This window comes from Dendrobates tinctorius, unplaced genomic scaffold (assembly GCF_039654945.1).
Source record: "Dendrobates tinctorius isolate UK_male_01 unplaced genomic scaffold, ASM3965494v1 ptg000030l, whole genome shotgun sequence".
Classification (NCBI taxonomy): Eukaryota; Metazoa; Chordata; class Amphibia; order Anura; family Dendrobatidae; genus Dendrobates; species Dendrobates tinctorius.
This window is the reverse complement of record NW_027361698.1, coordinates 44,998,288-45,019,209: the sequence shown is the minus strand read 5'-3', so window position 1 is coordinate 45,019,209 and position 20,922 is coordinate 44,998,288. Positions and strand designations below refer to the sequence as shown.

Sequence of the window (20,922 nt, the reverse complement as noted above, 5' to 3'; positions counted from 1 at the left end):
TGTCACCAGCCATGTCCGATGCTACTGCAGCATCGGCCATGGCTGGATTGTAATATTTCATCAATTTTCATTGATGAAATATTACTATCGCTCTGATTGGCTGTTTCACTTTTAACAGCTAATCAGAGTGACCGTAGCCACGTGGGGGCGAAGCCACGCCCCCTATATCTGCGGGCTGGGTGACCCTTCAGTGACCCCGGTCACCCGACCCGCAGGGGGGCTTTAAAGTCATGACGCCACATAGGCGTCACTGGTCATAATGGCACTGGTTTTCATGACGCCTATGTGACGTCATTGGTCGTGAAGGGGTTAAATGGAAGTCCCCTGCCTCATACTCAGCCTCATACTCACCTGCCGCCTTCATCTGTTTCCAGTATCGCTCTGGTCGCTCGTGAAAAGTAACCTGCCCGCAGCTCCAGTCTTTCATGGAGCGGTGCTTGGCTCACATTTCAGTACCATTCTAGGCGAGGCTCGTTCTGGCTCTGATAGACTTGCATTGACGTAGCTTCTGAGTTCCAGCCAGTCAGGAACTGCGCTCACAAGGTGACGCTGGAGGATGAGTATATGACCGGGGGCAGGGGACTTACATTTAAAGCACCACTCCAGCGCTGAGAAAAGACACAAACCCGCTGGAGTGGTGCTTGAGCGTGTGAACCACCTTTAATACTAAGGAATTCCTGAAACATGTTGATGAGCCTGGAGGACAGGAGCTGAGGAGCACGGCTCTGTGTGACAGCTGTTTGCAATATGCACACCGTCAGGATTCTGCTCTGTTGCCAACTGGAGCGTTCATCATGTAACAGCTTATCTGTGATGTGCGTATGTCATCACTATCAATAGTACATTGCGAGAAGCAGGAAACGTTGCTAGTTTGCACACAGCCACTAGTATGCAAATATATTTACTATCACATGGCAGCAGCTGGCAGCACAGCAGAATCCCGATGGTGTGCATATTGCAAACAGCTATCACATAGAGTACTGGAACAGTATACAAAGAGTCCAGAAAACCCTTTTAGTATCAGAATTAATACAGCCATGGTGTTAGTGACTATCAAAATAAGTCCACCAGTCTCATCAGGTCTAAGATCTGTTTAATTATGGATGCCATTTGTATTGTGAAATGTTGTACTGGTGTGTGAGTGAGTATTGAGCCCATACATATATGACCTATTGCCTCTTTAGTGTCTGGCTTGTACACATAGAGAACAGGATGAGAAACTAGGTCTTAGCTGAAAAAGTAAATTAATGTGTATGCAAAATGTAAATGCATATAAACACATGACCTTTACACAGAGAAAACCAAAAACAAAACACAAACATCCGAAAATAAAAAAGTAAAAAATAAATTGCAAAAATTGCATGAAGGTAATAATGATAATAAGGGTATTTCGTAAACATAATTTTGATCCAAAGAATGTACAAGCCATCCCGCCACGTCACGGCAACCCTTGTGGGACAGTCCTAACTCTTGTACTTAAAACCTTTCCACTTGTCAAGTGACGTAAATGTGAACAAGGACCGAGGGACTGAACCACCAGTAATAGCATTACTACCTTCATGCAATTTTTGCAATTTATTTTTTACTTTTTTAGGATATTTGTTTTTTTGTTTTTCACATGGAGAACAGGGAATAGCCTGACCCTACCAAGATGGCCAAACGCTACCACAATTACAAGAAAGAAATCTGAACTAGTGGCACGTATTGTCCATGCCCCGAGCACGCTGCTGATGGGTACATGACAGGGGAGCCAGCTGCTTCTCTAAATGATTCTCTGCCCCCCGTGTTGTTCCCTGGGTAATGTTCATCTGTTTGTGGTCATTTGTCTCTGCTTCATTGTTCTTCCTGTGTAGAGAAGGCTCCTCTGGTAGATGCCATGGCGTCCGTGGTAGATGAGGACGATCAGTGCACACCATTGCTGCCATCCTCAGATCCTGGGTAAGTTCACGAAGCAATGGCGTTCCTAGGCCTGCGGCGTTTCTCACTTTAACTGTTTGTTCTCGTATATCTTTATAAGGAACACAAGTTTTTTGTTGAGGCGGCTAAAAACTGCATGTTTTTTCCCCGAGTATGGCTGTGTTCACACGTGATGTTTTTACAGTTTACATGTCTTTGCAGTTAAGAAGCTGCAGGAAAAAAAGCAGGTTTTGTTTGTCTTTTCTTGCGTGTCGCTTGCGTGTTTGTCATGCTCCATTTATCTCTTGTGCGTGCCGATAAAGTTTAGTGACGAAAGAAATCATATTGTACTTCATAAGGTTTTGTACACAAAATGCAGCAAAACCTGATACCTGCGTTTTTTTCAGCATTTTTGCCCCACCAATTACTTTCATTGGGTGAAAAACACTGATAAAAGTGACATGCTCCATTCTGCAAAAACCAAGCAAAGCACAAAATCGTGAGGACAAAAAACCCCACTGTGTGTGCATGAGATTTCTGAAATGTCATAGACTTTGCTGGTACTGAAAAAAAATGCAGCTGGAAATTTGCATAAAAACCGTAGCAAAAACGCCACGTGTAAACATGACCTAAGACCCTTCAGGAATTGCTCCTCATTAGTGATGAGCGAGTATACTCGTTGCTCGGGTGTCCTCCGAGTACTTTGGCTGCTCGGGGATTTAGTTTTCCTCGTCTTATCTTCATGATTTGCGACTGCTAGACAGCTTGAATACATGTGTGGAATGCCTGTTTGTTAGAGAATTCCCACATGTATCCAGCCTGTCTACAAGTCGTAAATCATGCAGCTGAGACAACGAAAACTAAATCTCCGAGCACGTCAAAATACTCGGAGGACACCTGAGCATGCTCGGGAAAACCCGAGCAACGAGTATACTCGCTCATCCATACTCCTCATGTTTGATGTTCGCTAGACGTTTTATGCTAGTGTCTTCTGTAAACCATTTAATGTCTCAGTATTATGGCAATGGACTCCTGTTTTCTAAATCCATTTAAGAATAAAATGCCAACGTTTAATGAGGTGAAGAATTAAAAAAAGTGTTTACAGAATGCTAAAAAATACCTAAATACCGAGGCGTCCTTTGAGCCTTCATACTGACTTCTATTATAAAATATGGAGCGGCTTCATAGCAGAAAAGGCCTGAAGAATGGTTCATTCACTTCTTTTAAAGGTTTGGCGTCTTTGGAAAACTGAAGCTAATAATATTCCTTATAAAGTTGGAATGTGTGACCTGCAAGCGGTTCTTCAATAGAAATAAATACGAAGAGTCTTTCTAGTTTTTAATATTTTTTCAGGAGGTTTTCACAACGGACCTGGTCCTACAGACTCCTCCAGAAAACTCAGTGTGAACGTACTGTTAAAATAAAGCACTGACCATGTGCCCTTACGGCTGTTTTCGGTCACGATCCTCCATGTGTACTGAGACTGTCGCGATCACAAGCTTTCATAATAAGGAATATATAGCCGCTTACTTGTAGGTACTTGTCTTACATTGCAGCCCAATTGAGAGATCCCAAAGTAGTGTCCAGTAAAACCCATGGGAATTTGAGAACATTTTTGTTTTATTCTATATCCTATGACTTAAATGGAATCTGTCATCAATTTTTTTTCCTATCAGCTGCGGCCACTGGCATCAGGGGCTTAACTACAGCATTCTGTAATGCTGTAGATAAGCCCCCAATGTTACCTGAAAGAGAAGAAAAATGAGTTATTATACTCACCCAGCGGCGTGCCGGGTCCGGAGGGAGTCGCGGTCCGGTGCCTCCCATCTTGCAGCGATGACGTCCTCTTCATTCCTGGCCGTCGCGGCTCTGGCGCAGGCGCATTTCTCTGCCCTTTTGAGGGCAGAGCAGATTACTGCAGTGCGCAGGTGCCAGAAGAGGTCCTGCGCACTGCAGGACTCTGCTCTGCCCTCAACAGGGCAGAGCAATGCGCCTGCGCCGCGACGGCCAGGAATGAAGAGGACGTCATCACTGCAAGATGGGAGGCGTCGGACCGGACCGCGACTCCCTCCGGACCCGGAACGCCCCTGGGTGAGTTTAATCTAACTCATTTTTCTTCTCTTTCAGGTAACATTGGGGGCTTATCTATAGCATTACAGAATGCTGTAGATAAGCCCCTGATGCCGGTGGCCACAGCTGCTAGGCAAAAAAATTGATGACAGATTCCCTTTAAGCATCATTTTACATTCTTTTTATTATTTATTTTTTTTTTTTACAGATTCATTGTAGAAACACAACTGGAACATAAAAGCAGATGGCGGTCAATCCGAGTCATGTACCTCACCATGTTCCTCAGCAGTGTGGGCGAGTACTTCTTTCCTAACTTTATTTCTGGTTTGCTTTTGATTTAAGAATGCTGTAGGCTAGGGGTGCGCAATTAATTTTCCCAGGGGCCACATGACAAACCTTGACTGTCGTGGAGGGCCAAAGTCAATTCTGCTCATTATTATTATTTTATAATAAAGGGAATCTGTCACCCTTTTTTGGACTATTAGCTGCTGGCACCGAGATCAGGGGCTTATCTACAGCATTCTGTAGATAGATGTAATCTGAAACAAGAAAAAAGTTAGATTATACTCACCGCTGCATCTGGTCCGATGGGTGTCGCTGTCCGGTCCCGCGCCTCCCATCTTCATACAATGCCGTCCTCTCCTTCCCTTCCTGTCGTGGCTCCGCCACAGGCGCACTGCTCTGCCCTGTTGAGGGCAGAGCAAAGTCCTGCAGTGCGCAGGCGCCGGGAGAGGTCCGGCCCCTGCTCACTGCAGTATTCTGCTCTGCAGTGCGCCTGCGCAGGAGCCACGACAGGAAGGAAAGAGGACGCCACCGTTAGAAGATGGGAGGCGCCGGACAGGACGGTGACACCCATCGGACATAATCTAACTATTTTTTTCGATGACTGTGACGGCAGCTCATAGTCCAAAACAAGGGAGACAGATTCCCTTTAATTTTCTCACTTTGTATGGAGCAGAAATTAAGAGGTTGTCCAGGTTTGTGAAGAAAGTTAGCACTCACTCTGTGACTTCAGACTTTTGAATCCTCACGGCACCAGAACTGCTGAACTTTTTTGACGTTTTTGGAACTTCTGCAGGAAGCAGCATGGCGGTAAAACGCCTCATAATTTTTGCCACAAAAGTGGTGAAAAGTGCAACAAAAATGTACTCCAGCCATTATTATTATTTATTTATATAGCGCCATTAATTCCATAGTGCTGTGCATGAGAAGGGGGTGTTACATACAAAGTTATAGATATCGTTAACAGTAAACAAATTTACAATGACAGACTGGTGCAGAGAGGAGAGGACCCTTTCCTTGCGGACTTAAATTCTACGGGATAGTGGGGAAGAGACAGAAGGTCGGGGGTGCCGCAGCTCTGGTGGTGATGAGGCGGCAGCTCAGGTGGTGGTGAGGCGGCAGAATGGTTATTGCAGGCTGTAAGCTTTCTTGAAAAGATGGGTTTTGAGGTTCCGTTTGCAGGATCCGAGGGTGGTGGATAATCGGACATGTTGAGGCATGGAATTCCTTAAGATAGGGGATATTCGGGAGAAATCTTGGAGGCGGTTGTGTGAGGAACGAATAAGTGTGGAGGAGAGTAGGAGGTCTTGGGAGGATAGAAGATTACGTGAGGGAAGATATTGGGAGATTAGTTCAGAGATATAGGCAGGGGAAAGGTTGTGGATGGCTTTGTAGGTCAGTATTAGTAGTTTGAACTGGATTCGTTAGGGATTTGCAGAGGGGAGAGACAGGGGAGTAGCGAGGAGAGAGGTAGATTAGTCGGGCAGCAGAATTGAGGACAGACTGGAGTGGTGCAGGAGAGTTAGCAGGGAGGCCAAAAAGGAGAGTGTTGCAGTAGTCAAGGCGGGAGATGATGAGGGCATGTACAAGAGTTTTAGTAGATTGAGGGCTGAGGAAGGGACGGATTCTGGAAATATTTTTGAGTTGGAGGCGACAGGAGGTGGCAAGAGTTTGGACGTGTGGTTTGAAGGACAGGGCAGAGTCGAGAGTTACTCCGAGGCAGCGGATTTCAGGTGTGGGAGAGAGCGTGATGCCGTTTACCATAATAGATAGATCGGGTAGGGAAGATACGTGAGATGATAATGAGTTCACTTTTGTCTACATTGAGTTTTAGGAAGTGAGAGGTGAAAAAGGAGGATATGGCTGATAGACACTGTTATTCTGGACAGCAGAGAGTTGATCTCTGGGCCAGAGAGGTACATCTGAGTGTCATCTGCATACAGGTGGTACTGGAAGCCATGGGACTTTATGAATTGTCCTAGGCCAAGAGTATAGATGGAAAAAAGTAGGGGTCCTAGGACAGGGCCTTGGGGGACTCCAACAGAGAGTGGGCGGGATGAGGAGGTAGTGTGGGAGTGGGAAACACTGAATGTGCGGTCAGAAAGGTATGAGGAAATCCAGGACAGGGCAAGGTCTTTGATGCCAAGGGAAGAAAGAATCTGTAGCAGTAGGCAGTGGTCAACTGTGTCAGAGGCAGAGAGGACAGGTCGAGAAGGAGGAGGATGGAGAACTGTATGTTAGCTTTGGCTGTAAGTCATTAGTAATTTTGGTCAGGGCAGTTTCAGTGGAGTGGTGGGGGCGGAAGCCAGATTGCAGGATGTCAAGGAGGGAGTTAGATGAGAGGTGGGAGGAAAGTTGAGCATGGACAAGTTTTCAACAAAAACAAACTAAATAACATTTGTGCAGCTTATGAATTTGTTCTAAGAAATAGGATTGCCTCCATCAGATCCTCCTTCATAGATGACCTCAAATCTGACCCAATAATTTTAAGGCTAGAGAACAACCTCTCTAAACGTGTAATTTTTTAGTCACGGTAAATGGGTGATTAACCCCTTCACCCCCAAGGGTGGTTTGCACGTTCATGACCGGGCCAATTTTTACAATTCTGACCACTGTACCTTTATGAGGTCATAACTCTGGAATGCTTCCATGGATCCCGGTGATTCTGACATTGTTTTCTCGTGACATATTGTACTTCATGTTAGTGGTAAAATTTCATTCAAATAACTTGCGTTTATTTGTGAGAAAAACGGAAATTTGGCGAAAATTTTGAAAATTTCGCAATTTTCCAACTTTGAATTTTTATGCCCTTAAATCACAGAGATACGGCACACAAAAAACTTGATAACTAACATTTCCCACATGTTTACTTTACATCAGCACAATTTTGGAACCAACATTTTTTTTTGTTAGGAAGTTATAAGGGTTAAAAGTTGACCAGCGATTTCTCATTTTTACAACACCATTTTATTTTTAGGACCACATCACATTTGAAGCCACTTTGAGGGGTCTATATGATAGAAAATACCCAAAAGTGACACCATTCTAAAAACTGCACCCCTTAAGGTGCTCAAAACCACATTCAAGAAGTTTATTAACCCTTTAGGTGAGTCACAGGAATTTTTTTTGAATATTTAAAAAAAATGAACATCTAACTTTTTTTCATAAAAAAAATACTTCAGGTTCAATTTTTTTTATTTTACCAAGGGTAACAGGAGAAATTGAACTGCAAAAGTTATTGTGCAATTTGTCCTGAGTACGCAGATACCTGATATGTGGGGGGGAACGACTGTTTCGGCGCATGGCAGAGCTCAGAATGGAAGGAGCGCCGTTTGACTTTTTCAATGCAAAATTGGCTGGAATTCAGATTGGACGCCATGTCACGTTTGGAGAGTCCCTGATGTACCTAAACAGTGGAAACCCCCTACAAGTGACCCCATTTTGGAAACTAGACCCCCCCAAGGAACTTATCTAGATATGTGGTGAGAACTTTGAACCCACAAGGGCTTTACAGAAGTTTATAACGTACAGCGGTACAATTAAAAAATCATATTTTTTCCACAAAAATGATCTTTTCACCCCAATTTTTATTTTCCCAAGGGTAACAGGACCCTAAAAGTTATTGTGCAATTTGTCCTGAGTACGCTGATACCCCACATGTGGGGGTAAACCACTATTTGGGCGCATGGCAGAGCTCGGAAGGGAAGCAGCGCCATTTGACGTTTTTGGCTGGAATTGAGATCGGACACGATGTCGCGTTTGGAAAACCCCTGATGTACCAAAACAGTGGAAACCCCCCACAAATGACACCATTTTGGAAACTAGACCCCCTAAGGAACTTATCTAGATGTGTGGTGAGAACTTTGAACCCCCATGGGCTTCACAGAAGTTTATAACATAAAGCCATACAATTAAAAAATCATATTTTTTCCACAAAAATGATCTTTTCACCCTCAATTCTTATTTTTCCAAGGGTAACAGGACCCTAAAAGTTATTGTGCAATTTGTCCTGAGTACGCTGATACCCCACATGTGGGGGTAAACCACTATTTGGGCGCATGGCAGAGCTCGGAAGGGAAGCAGCGCCATTTGACATTTTGGGCTGGAATTGAGATCGGACACCATGTCGCGTTTGGAAAACTCCTGATGTACCAAAACAGTGGAACCCCCCCACAAATGACACCATTTTGGAAACTAGACCCCCTAAGGAACTTATCTAGATGTGTGGTGAGCACTTTGACCCCCCAGTGCTTCACAGAAGTTTATAACACCCGGGCGTGAAAATAAAAAATTCGTATTTTTTCCACAAACATGATCTTTTAATCACCATTTTTTTATTTTCCCAAGGGTACCAGGAGAAATTGGACCCCAAAAGTTGTTGTCCAATTTGTCCTGAGTATGCTGATACCCCATATGTGGGAGAAAACTACTGTATGGGCACACGTCGGGGCTCGGAAGGGAAGTAGTGACGTTTTGGAATGCAGACTTTGATGGAATGGTCTGCGGGTGTCATGTTGCCTTTGGAGAGCCCCTAATGTACCTAAACAGTGGAAACCCCCCACAAATGACACCATTTTGTATACTAGACCCCCCAAGGAACTTATCTAGATGTGTGGTGAGCACTTTGAACCCCCCAGTGCTTCACAGAAGTTTACAACGCCCGGGCGTGAAAATAAAAAAATTCGTATTTTTTCCACAAACATGATCTTTTAGTCACCATTTTATTCGGTCGTCCATGACAGCACCACCTGAGAGAGAGGGGATCCGCCCTTTAGGAACAGGAAACCTACAGATACAAAAAGGGTGGCACCTCTCCCACGCATCAGTTGGTTTCCTGTTCCTAACAAGGAGAGAACTCCCTACAGATCATCCGTCATGGATAACTGAAGACCCAGGCCAGCGGACCGGCTCAGGTAGCGGGGGGTTCTCCTACCTCGGTCCCGCTGGGAGCCCTGGATGCGCCACGGTGGGTCCGGGTAGGATTTCCACGGCAGTGGTAAGAGCAGGCGGAGACAGGGTCCGGCGGATGCCTTCTCCATGGGACCGGTGAGGTAAGTGGGGTCCCCCTGTGTCTCCTTCCCCGGAGCGGTCCGTTCGGGCGGTGGGCGCCGCCGGCGGTGTCCCACAAGGGAGCGACGGTTCCGAGCCGGCGGCGCGGTGCTAGCCCCTTGGCGCGTCCCCGCACGCGGCGGAAGTGACGCGGCGGAGGGGGCGGGGCCTAGCGCCGAAACCGGAAGTCGGATGCCGGTCGACTTCCGGTTGTTGAGGACACGCGCCGATGCGCGCCCGCCGCCTGGCGGGCCTGAAGGGGAGGGGGAGGATCGCAGAGCGGTCCAATGGGGGGCCCGAACACCGGACGCAGTTCCTGCTGATCCGGAGGGGGAGCCTTCTTAATGCAGAAGGCATCGCTGCTGAGGTGCTTCTGGAGGCCAGCGATGGACACAACAGAAGCCCCCATGGACCCACAAGAGGTGCAGCCCGTGGCAAAGCACCCCAGTGACCAGCCTAAGAGGCGGAAGGAAGGAAGTAGACAGAGCCACAGTAGTTCCTCTAGGCCAAAGGATCCTCCTGCAGCCCCCCGTGATCCGGTACCTATCCTCGTCTGCAAGGGTAAGAGATCTGCGAGAATGTACCCTGATGCAGTGTCCCTTTATATTTTTTTGATTCTCAGGGGAAGAAGGCCACAGGGACACAGAAGCACAAGGAATGTGCCCTCTGTAGTTGCCCCTTACCAGATGGTCACCCTAAGAGATTATGTCAGTCTTGCGTGAGACAGACGGTAGGGACGGAGATGAGGGGTAGAACGTGAGTGGAGTATCAGACTCTTACACTCTTCCCTATTTATGCAGGTAGCGGAAGAAGCTCCAAGCTTCGCTACGGACCTGAGGCAATTAATCAGGACGGAAATAAAAGCCCTATCAAAAGAAGATTCTTCAAAAAGAGCTACTGTTTCAGGCTCAGACTCTTCAGTCGGCCCTAGGAGGGAAGATATCTCCTCAGAGTCCTCGGCCTCCTCTTCTTCCTCCGAAGAAGATTCCAGCCGGTTCTGTTTTCCCTTGGACCATATGGATAAATTAATTAAAGCCATAAGGTCAACCATGGGGGTAGAAGAAAAAAAGACAGAACTGTCTGCTCAGGACATTATGTTCGGGGGTCTAGACCCCAGAAAGCAAAGGACCTTTCCGTTAAACGAAAAAGTCCAGAACCTGATAGACAGGGAGTGGAAAAAAATGGAAAAAAGGGGTTCTATGCCGCCTGCTTTCAAGCGGAGGTACCCCTTTGAGGACCCAATAGTAAGTCGATGGGATAAGGCCCCCCAAGCTGGATGCCGCGGTAGCTAAGGCCTCCAAAAAGTCATCTATACCCTTCGACGATATGGCCTCCCTTAAAGACCCCCTAGATAAAAAGGCAGATTCCTTTTTAAGGGGCACTTGGGAGATGTCAGCAGGCGCCCTAAGGCCAGCAATAGCAGCCACGTGCGCAGCCAGATCCATGATGGTCTGGCTGGATCAATTGGACTCCCAGCTAAAGGATGGGACCTCGCAAGCTTCCATCCGTAAGTCTCTTCCAATTATCCAGAATGCTGCTGCCTTTCTGGCAGATGCCTCGGCAGACTCTGTAAGAATGGCGGCCAGGTCTGCAAGCTTGTCTAATTCGGCCCGAAGAGCCCTCTGGTTGAAATGCTGGCCGGGAGATATCCAAGCCAGGTCCCGTCTCTGTTCTATCCCCTGTGAGGGTGAATACTTGTTCGGCCCCGTCCTAGACGAACTGTTAGAGAAAGCCGGGGACGAGAAAAAGAAATTTCCGAGTCTGCCGAATATATCCTGGAGACGTCCCTTTTCTAGGAAAGGGTATTCCCGCAGGAGGCAGGCCAGAGATCAGAACAGATGGGACAACAAGAAAACCAGAGGTACGGGCTTCATGTTCGGAGGAGGGGGGCGCCAAGAAGGTCCATCACGGGATAATAAGAAACCGCCCCAATGACTAGTAGCTCCGGTAGGAGGAAGATTATCTGCCTTCTACCCGGCCTGGGCCAGAATCTCAAATAGCAGCTGGATACTGGGGGTAATAGCTACAGGACTGCACCTAGAGTTCTCCTGCGTTCCCCAAGACCGGTTCAAGGTAACTCCGCTCAAATCTTCCCCGCTAGAACAGGCTGCCCTGGAAACCGAGGTCCTCGAGCTACTGGACAAAAAAGTCCTGACGAGAGTTCCAGAGGAAGAGAAGGGGAAAGGCTTCTATTCCCCCCTGTTCTTGGTCCGTAAACCGGACGACTCATTTAGGGCTATATTTAATCTCAAAGCCCTCAATAAATTTCTGGTCGTTCGACCATTTAAAATGGAAACAATTAACACCGCAATAAAAATGCTGTTTCAAAACTCCTTCATGGTGGTCCTAGATCTGAAAGACGCGTACTACCATATACCCATATGTCTAGCTCACCAACCTTTCCTTAGACTGGCGGTTCAGTTGGAGGGGTCAATCCAGCACTTCCAGTACGCGGCCTTACCCTTCGGGGTGGCAGTTGCACCCCGAGTATTCACCAAAGTGATGGCAGAGGTGATGGCCCATCTGCGCGAATTAAATATTCTAGTCGTTCCCTATCTAGATGACCTCCTTATAATAGGCAGTTCAGCCGAGCAATGTTTAGAACAGTTACAGAAAACAACGGCAGCTCTACAGCGGTTGGGATGGTTACTTAATATCAAAAAATCCCGTTTGCAGCCATTAAAAATTCAACAATTTTTAGGCCTAAACCCTAGATTCTAAAAAACAGGAATGCCGTCTGCCCCCAGAGAAGCTGCTGCACCTACATGGCCGGGTCCTGAACGCTTTCAACAACCCCTCCATGTCCCTCAGGAAAGCCATGTCCCTGTTGGGTTCCCTCTCGTCCTGCATTCCCGCGGTCCAGTGGGCCCAAGTTCATACGAGAACTCTACAGGGCGAAGTTTTGTGGTATCAGAGGATTCTTGGGGATAACTTAGAAGGTCGACTGACCTTATCCAGAAACACAATAGAGTCCCTGGAATGGTGGCTAGAAAGAAATAACTTGTCTAGAGGGGTCCCTTGGGAGTATAACATTACCCGCGTGGTCACCACGGATGCAAGTCCTTCCGGTTGGGGGGCGCATATGGAGGGAATTCTGGTCCAGGGCCTATGGGAACGGGATCAAATACAAATGTCTTCTAATTTTAAAGAATTGACAGCGGTAGCACACGCAGCTAAAGAGCTCCTTATGTATCTACAGGGCCATCACGTACGAGTTCTCTCGGACAATCGAGTGGCCGTGGCCTATATCAATCACCAAGGCGGAACTCGATCCAAAACTCTGATGAATGTGGCAGGACAGTTGTTCCAGCTAGCGGAGCGGCATTTTTTATCTCTCACGGCTCTTCACATAAGAGGGAAAGAAAACGTCGCGGCAGATTTCCTAAGCCGCAATCTGTTAAAACAGGGAGAGTGGACCTTAAACACCTCCATTTTTGTTCAGATCGTACAGAGATGGGGTCAACCAGAGGTGGATCTATTCGCTACCAAAGAGAACTCAAAAACGAGACAGTTTTGCTCCCTAAACCCCAGGGAGATTCCTCTGGCAGTAGATGCGCTACTGATAAAATGGGACTTCAGGCTAGCCTATGCCTTTCCTCCCCTATCTCTACTTCCTCTGGTGTTGAGGAAGATCAGGAAGGACAAGGCAAGAGTCATAGTCATTGCCCCGTTCTGGCCCAGAAGAGCATGGTTCTCGAACCTCAGGATCATGTCGATAGACGATCCTTGGGTTCTCCCGGACATCCCGGACCTTCTGTCCCAGGGCCCGGTCTTCCACCCTCAGGTGGCTGGCCTACATCTCACGGCGTGGAATTTGAGCGGTCACTCCTAAGGGGTAAAGGTTTCTCCCCAGACCTAATTGACACTCTGCTAAAAAGTAGGAAAGTGGTGACAACTAAGATTTACGTCAGAATTTGGAAAAGATTCCTCCAAAGCTCAAATATAAATAATGACGATTCCGTCCCTATAGGCCAGATCTTGGAATTTTTACAAAAAGGGCTGGACCTGGTCTCTCCACCAGTACCCTTAAAGTACAGGTATCTGCCTTAGGGGCCCTCTTTAGCTGCAACATCGCGGCTAATTACTGGGTCAATAGGTTTATCAAAGCAGCAAGTAGGTCCAGACCAATAGTAAAGAATAGACTCACGCCATGGGATTTGAACCTAGTCCTCACAGCTATGACAGAAGCGCCATTTGAGCCCATCTCGTCAGCCTCTATTAGGAGCCTGTCCCTCAAGGTAGCTTTCCTGATAGCCATAACGTCAGCCCGTAGGGTAAGCGACATTCAGGCATTGTCTAGGCGCCCACCTTTTCTTCAGGTAAAAGAGGATAGGGTAATACTTAGACCTGACCCAGCGTATTTACCAAAAGTAGCCTCCAGCTTTCATAGGTCGCAGGAAATAGTCCTCCCATCCTTCCTCCCTAAACCATCTAATGAGAAGGAGGGGAAGCTACACACTTTAGATGTTAGGAGATGCCTCTTAGAGTATCTAGCGGCTACCGATCCCTGGAAGAAGGACAATGCCCTCTTTGTCTCCTACCAAGGCCCTAGGAAAGGTCTTAGGGTGTCCAAAAGTACTCTAGCCAGATGGGTTAGAGAAGCAATCTCGTTAGCTTATACCTCAAAAGGTAGAGTAGCTCCGGAGAAATTGAAGGCGCATTCCACCAGAGCCATGGCGACCTCATGGGCCGAGAGATCGGAAGTCTCCATCGACCAGATTTGTAAGGCGGCCACTTGGTCCTCTCCGAGCACTTTTTATAGTCATTATAGGCTAGACTTGGGTGCCTCTGCAGACCTCTCCTTCGGTATCAGGGTTTTGCAGGCTGTAGTCCCCCCCTAAAGTAGTGATTACTCTCTGTGATTCTCTCAGGTGGTGCTGTCATGGACGACCGAATAAAGTCTTAGTTACTCACCGGTTAACGGTATTTTTCGGAGTCCATGACAGCACCCGTATATTCCCTCCCTTAAATTTAATTGGGGTGTGCACGTGTATTTCTTGTATGCTCACTGGTGATAAAAGTTTATAATTGTAAAGAATACTGTACATAAATCATGCATTAACCTTGGAAGTCCTCTTGTGCTCTGTAATCCAACTGATGCGTGGGAGAGGTGCCACCCTTTTTGTATCTGTAGGTTTCCTGTTCCTAAAGGGCGGATCCCCTCTCTCTCAGGTGGTGCTGTCATGGACTCCGAAAAATACCGTTAACCGGTGAGTAACTAAGACTTTTTTATTTTCCCAAGGGTACCAGGAGAAATTGGACCCCAAAAGTTGTTGTCCAATTTGTCCTGAGTATGCTGATACCCCATATGTGGGAGAAAACTACTGTATGGGCACACGTCGGGGCTCGGAAGGGAAGTAGTGACGTTTTGGAATGCAGACTTTGATGGAATGGTCTGCGGGTGTCATGTTGCCTTTGGAGAGCCCCTAGTGTACCTAAACAGTGGAAACCCCCCACAAATGACCCCATTTTGAAAACTAGACCCACTAAGGAACGTATCTAGATGTGAGGTGAGCACTTTGAACCCCCAAGGGCTTCACAGAAGTTTATAATGCCAGGGCATGAAAATAAAAAAATCGTATTTTTTCCACAAACATGATCAATTAGTCCCCAATTTTTTCATTTTCCCAAGGGTAACAGGAGAAATTGGACCCCAAAAGTTGTTGTCCAATTTGTCCTGAGTACGCTGACACCCAATATGTGGGAGAAAACTACTGTATGGACACACGTCGGGGCTCGGAAGGGAAGCAGTGACGTTTTGGAATGCAGACTTTGATGGAATGGTCTGCGGGTGTCATGTGCGTTTGGAGAGCCCCTGATGTACCTAAACTATTGAAACTCCCCACAAGTGACCCCATTTTGGACACTAGACCCCCCACGGAACTTATCTAGATGTGTGGTGAGCACTTTGAACCCCCAAGTGCTTCACAGAAGTTTATAACACTCGGACGTGAAAATAAAAAAATCATTTTTTTCCACAAAAATGATATTTTTGCCCCCAATTTTTTATTTTCCTAAGGGTAACAGGAGAAATTGGACACCAAAAATTGTTTTGCAATTTGTCCTGAGTAGGCTGATACCCTACATGTGGGGGTAAAACACTGTTTGGGCGCATAGCAGAGCTTGGAAGGGAAGGAGCACCATTTGACTTTTTCAACTCAGAATTGGCTGGAATTGAGATCAGACGCCATGTTGCATTTGGAGAGCCCCTGATGTGCCCAAACAGTGGAAACCCCCAATTCTAACTCCAACCCGAACCCCAACACGCCCCTAACCCTAACCCTAGCCCTAACCCTAGCCCTAACCCTACCCCAACACACCCCTAACCCTAGCCCTAACCCTAATGGAAAAATGGAAATAAATACATTTTTTTAATTTTATTATTTTTCCCTAACTAAGGGGGTGATAACGGGGGGTTTAATTTACTATTTATGGCGGTTTTTATGTTTGGCGGCTGTCGCACGCTAAAAGACGCTTTTTATTGTAAAAATAGTTTTTGCATCACCACATATTGAGAGCTATAATTTTTCCGTATTTTGACCCACCGAGTCATGTGAGGTCTTATTTTTTGCGGGACAAGTTGATGTTTTTATTGGTACCATTTTCGGGCACGTGAAATTTTTTGATCGCTTTTTATTCCGATTTTTGGGACGCAGAATGAACAAAAACCAGCGTTTCATGAATTTCTTTTGGGGGGGGTGCGTTTACACCGTTCCGCGTGCGGTAAAATTGATAAAGCGGTTTTATTCTTCGGGTCAGTACGGTTACAGCGATACCTCATTTAGGTCGTTTTTTATGTTTTTGTCGGTTTTATGCAATGAAAACTATTTTATATAAAAAATAATTATTTTTGCATCGCTTTATTCAGCGAGCTATAACTTTTTTATTTTTTCGCTGATGATGCTGTATGGCGGCTCGTTTTTTGCGGGACAAGATGACGTTTTCAGCAGTACCATGGCTATTTATATGCGTCTTTTTGATCGCTCGTTATTACACTTTTTGTTTGGCGGTATGATAATAAATCATTATTTTTTGCTTCGTTTTTTATTTTTATTTTTTAAGGGGTTCGCTAAAGGGGTTAACTAATGGGACAGTTTTATAGGGCGGGTCGTTACGGACGCGGCGATACCTAATGTGTACTTTTATTGTTTTTTTTTTTTTATTATTTCCAAAAAATGGATTTATTGGGGGAATATTTTTTTTTTTTTTCTAATTTATTTGGCGATTTTTTTTTTTTTTTAAATTATTTTTACACTTTTTTTTATTTTTTTTTTACTTTATTAAATAGTCCCAGGTGGGACATCACTGTCCTGTGACAGATCGCTGATCTGTCACATCACAGATCACTGTGACAGATCAGCGATCTGACACAGGCACTGCAGAAGGCTTCCTCATGCCTGCGCTTTGCAGGCACTGAGGAAGCCAGCTTCCGCAGGCCCCCGAAGGCCCCCGTCGCCATCTTGGATTCGGGGGCCTGGAGGAAGGGAGTCCCCCGCAGCAGCGCTGCACATTGCGCTACCGTGGGGGGCTCAGGGAAGCACGGAGGGAGCCCCCTCCCTGCCTATGCTTCCCTTTAACCCCCGGTACACCGCGATCGTGTTTGATCGCGGTGTGCAAGGGGTTAACGTGTCGGGGGCAGTCCGTGACCGCCCCTGACACATTGTGCTGGGTGTCAGCTGTGATAATCAGCTGACACCCGGCCGCGATCAGCGGCGCTCACCACGTGGGCGCCGCTGATCGCGCCGACGTACTATCCCGTCCCTGGTCATACGGGCCCGGGTACCGTGGACGGGATAGTACGTCGGATGGCAGGAAGGGGTTAAGCAATGCCTTCAATTCAGCCACCTGTGTCCATTGACCTTCATTTAGGGTTACCTGAGGGTTCGCCATATCTATAAGAAACGGTTTTAGTTCAAGCAATCGCTCAATCATTAAATAAGTGCTGCCCCACCGAGTGGCTTGATCGACAATTACCCCTAAGCACGTCTCTTCAAGATGGAATCAATTTTAGGGGTTCTGGCGGTAATAACCAATTTCCTCACTTTTCCAATCAGATTTCCAGCTTGTCCCTCTTGCAGACTGTCTCTTAGGGTACCGTTACACCTAGCGATGCACCAGCGATCCCGACTAGCGATATGACGCGGTCAGGATCGCTGGTACATCGCTAGGTGGTCGCTAGTGAGCTGCCCAACAGGCAGATCTCACAGCGACATCGCAGGGGACGGGGGGTCGCTACTTACCTGTCAGAGGCGGCGATCCTGCGTCCTCCCACCCGGCTCCACGCGTCGCTCGTTGTCACAGCAGGAAGTGCCGCAGGAAGTGACCGACGAGAAATGATCCAGCTTCTCGCGCGATCAGCGATAATCAGCGGGGGAGCGGTCGGAGGTAAGTATCACATGCAGCAATATCGCTGCAACGTCACAAAATCGGTGACTTTACAGCGATATTGCTAGCGATATCGCAGTGTGTAACGGGGGCTTTATTGCCAGCTGCAGCGTGTGCACAACTTTCTCACTTTCTCCAGCTCGGGGCCCAGGAATTGGATCCTGTGCAGGGCAGGCACCCCTCCCCCTCCTCTCTCTGGTGAAGATGGCAGAAGACAGGACAGAGGAGGGGAGATTGCCCCCTGCAGTCTGGAGCCGGTGCAGGACGGGAGCACTGCAGCATACAAGTGAGTTTTGATAGGTGCGTGCTTCTGGGGGGGGGCAGCTGCCCCCCCTGCCCCTCGCTGGCTACGGCCATGATTCACACGCAGCGTTTTTGCGGATCCGTTTTTTGCAGTAATATGCAGTGACTCTGGGCATCCCAGCAAAATCAATGTTTTTCAAGATGTGACATTCAGACACAACGTTTTGTGAGGATCCGTTTTTGGGCTGAATGAGTATGTCAGTTTGTGTGGCATTTTTCTAATCTGCTTTTGCTATTAAAAACATTATCTATTAGAAAAAACCTTTCAGGTGATGCTGTTTTTTAAAAAGCTGATCTGCTTTTGGAGCTGAAAAATGTATCCTCAAAAACACAGCAAAAACGCTGTGTGTGAATGTAGCCTTAGATCAGGAATAGAACAGCCATTAATAGGACATTTCATAACTTTCCCAAATTCCTATGAAAAAATATTCAGCACATTCTGCATTGAACTACTGTACCCAATTTATTATATATTTTTGGAGTCGGTCCATTTTATACCGACTCCAACTCCACCTCCACCAAAATGAGCACCGACTCCGACTCCACAGCCCTGGTTGGAGGTGGCAGTGGTGGGCGGAGGAGAGAGTTAAATGTGCTGAACAGTTGTTTTGGGTTGTGGGACAATGAAGATACAAGGTTTGTGAAATAGGCCTGTTTAGCAGAGGTGAGGGCTGGTTTAAAGGCAAGTGTAGCTTGTTTGAAAGCAGTGAAGTCGTCTGGCAGGCGTGTTTTCTTCCAACGCCGCTCCGCGACCCTGGATGCTTGTCGAAGTTTTTTTGGTGAGGTTGTGCCAGGGTTGCCTATTGGTTTGTCGCACTTTGCCATGCATGAGAGGAGCGACTGAGTCTATGGCTGATGTGAGGGTGGCGTTGTAGAAAGCGGTGGCACTTACCGTGTTGTGGAGTGAAGATATGGAGGACAGAGGTAGAAGAGAGGCTGAGAGTCTGTGAATGTCTAGGTGTGCGAGGTTTCTGCGAGGATGTGCTAGTGGCTGGACATGGGTGGGCAGGTGAGAAGGACAAGGATGAGAAGGTGAGTAGATGCTGGTCAGATAGGGGGAAGGGAGAGGTTGTGAGATTAGATGGGGAACAGAGGCGGGTGAAGATGAGGTCTAATGTATGTCCATCTGTGTGGGTGGCTGTGGAGGACCACTGAGTAAGGGCCCCGTCACACATAGCGACTCACCAGCGATCCCGACAACGATATCAACTTGTCAGGATCGCTGGTGAGTTGCTACATAATCGCTGGTGAGCTGTCAAACAGGCAGCTTCACCAGCGATCAGCACCAGCGACGCCGAGAGCGCGGCGTCGCTGTGTACGTTAGTTACCAGCGCGCTGATGCAGAGAGCTGGTAACTAAGATGCACATCGGGTTTCTAAGGGGCATGCGTCACTTAGAAACCCTATGTGTACCTTGGTTACCAGCTCCCTGCATCAGCGCGCTGGTAACTAAGGTACACATCGGGTTTCTAAGCACTGCCCGGTGCTTAGAAACCCTGCGTTTACCTTAGTTACCAGCGCGCTGATCGCTCGTCTCCCACCTGTCACATGCAGCGATGCGTGCTGGCCAGCGGGAGACCAGCGATCAAAAAAAATGTCCTGGCTGTTCCAGGACGATCAGCGATAACCCGAAGGGGGGCCGGTCGCTGGTCAGTGTCACACACAGCGATCTCGCTGGTGAGATCGCTATGTGTGACGGGGGCTTAAGTCCAAAGGATGAGGTAAGTGACAGGAGTTTGGAGGCTACTGGCTGGTGGGTGTCAATGGGGATGTTGAAGTCCCCCATGATGATGGTGGGGATGTCAGAAGAGAGAAAGAGGAGGAGCCAGGTGGAGAATTGAATGAAGTAAATTCCTTGCTGGGGCACGCAGCAGCTGAAGGAGGTGTACACCTCCTTGATGAATTTAGTGCACCTTGCTACAACAAACTGTTAATCGAAAACTGGTCCACAAAACACCATTTTTAAGCAGTCTTCTCTTTTTACAACTATACAAAAAAAATTCCTCACTGACAAAGGATGACCCCCTCCTAAACTACTGCAACTAAACCTACAGCGATATAGTGGGAGAATGCATGAGCAATACATAATAGAAATATATCTATGTAAATTGTTCATTTGCATATATAAAATACAAATGGACAGGATGAAGAGAACAATGCATATATACATCTGGAGGAGATTCAGAGAAAAACATGTAGCTAGGTGCCGTAATATTGAATAACCTAAGAATTGAACATGTAGCTGTAAGAATCAAGATACTCTCAATAATTACTGTTTATACTCAAGTATAAGTCGGCCTGAGTATAAGCTGAGGCTCCTAACTTTACCACAGAAAACTGGGAAAACGTATTGACTCGAGTATAAGCCGGGTCTGCACGGCCCCCTCATTCCCCCGTCCTGGTCTGCACGGCCCCCTCATTCCCCCTTCCTGGTCTGCACGGCCCCCTCATTCCCCCGTCCTGGTCTGCACGGCCCCCTCATTCCCCCGTCCTGGTCTGCACGGCCCCCTCATTCCCCCGTCCTGGTCTGCACGGCCCCCTCTTCCCTCGTCCGGGTCTGCCCCTCATCGAGTATATACGGTAACTGTTCACATGACTTGTAAACTCAACAAAAATGACTGCTTCAAAAAGATATTATGTGTGGAAAGAATATCACAAAGATTCTGCTAGCCTCAGTGTGCCTTATAAAGTGTAGTAATATGCAAATCATCACATATGATAACACAGTAAGATAAATAACATGAATAGTAATAACGTAAAGTTATAAATAAAGGCAGCCAGGCATATGTTTGTTATAATAACCATTACTTGTCGCCATTGTAATAATTGGGCAGAGAAATCACCTTGACGCGCGTTACACGCTGCCTACGGTTTCGTCTGGAGGGCAGTAAGCGCAGTGAGAGTAAGTTTAAATAGTACCGTAAGCTTAATTACCGGA

At 47.1% G+C, this 20,922-nt stretch overlaps 1 protein-coding gene across 6 annotated transcripts in view; it reads left to right on the top strand.

Annotated features, from left to right (window-relative positions):
- The window catches only part of MFSD8 (major facilitator superfamily domain containing 8), a 96,874-nt gene that overhangs the window by 25,451 nt on the left and 50,501 nt on the right, over positions 1-20,922 (top strand). For all 6 annotated transcript variants that reach the window (XM_073572061.1, XM_073572062.1, XM_073572059.1 and 3 more), the window contains exons 2-3: positions 1,854-1,938; positions 4,175-4,260. In XM_073572061.1, the coding sequence (XP_073428162.1) occupies positions 1,877-1,938; positions 4,175-4,260 (148 nt within the window). In that variant the 5' untranslated portion in view covers positions 1,854-1,876. The remainder of the gene's footprint in view (positions 1-1,853; positions 1,939-4,174; positions 4,261-20,922) is intronic.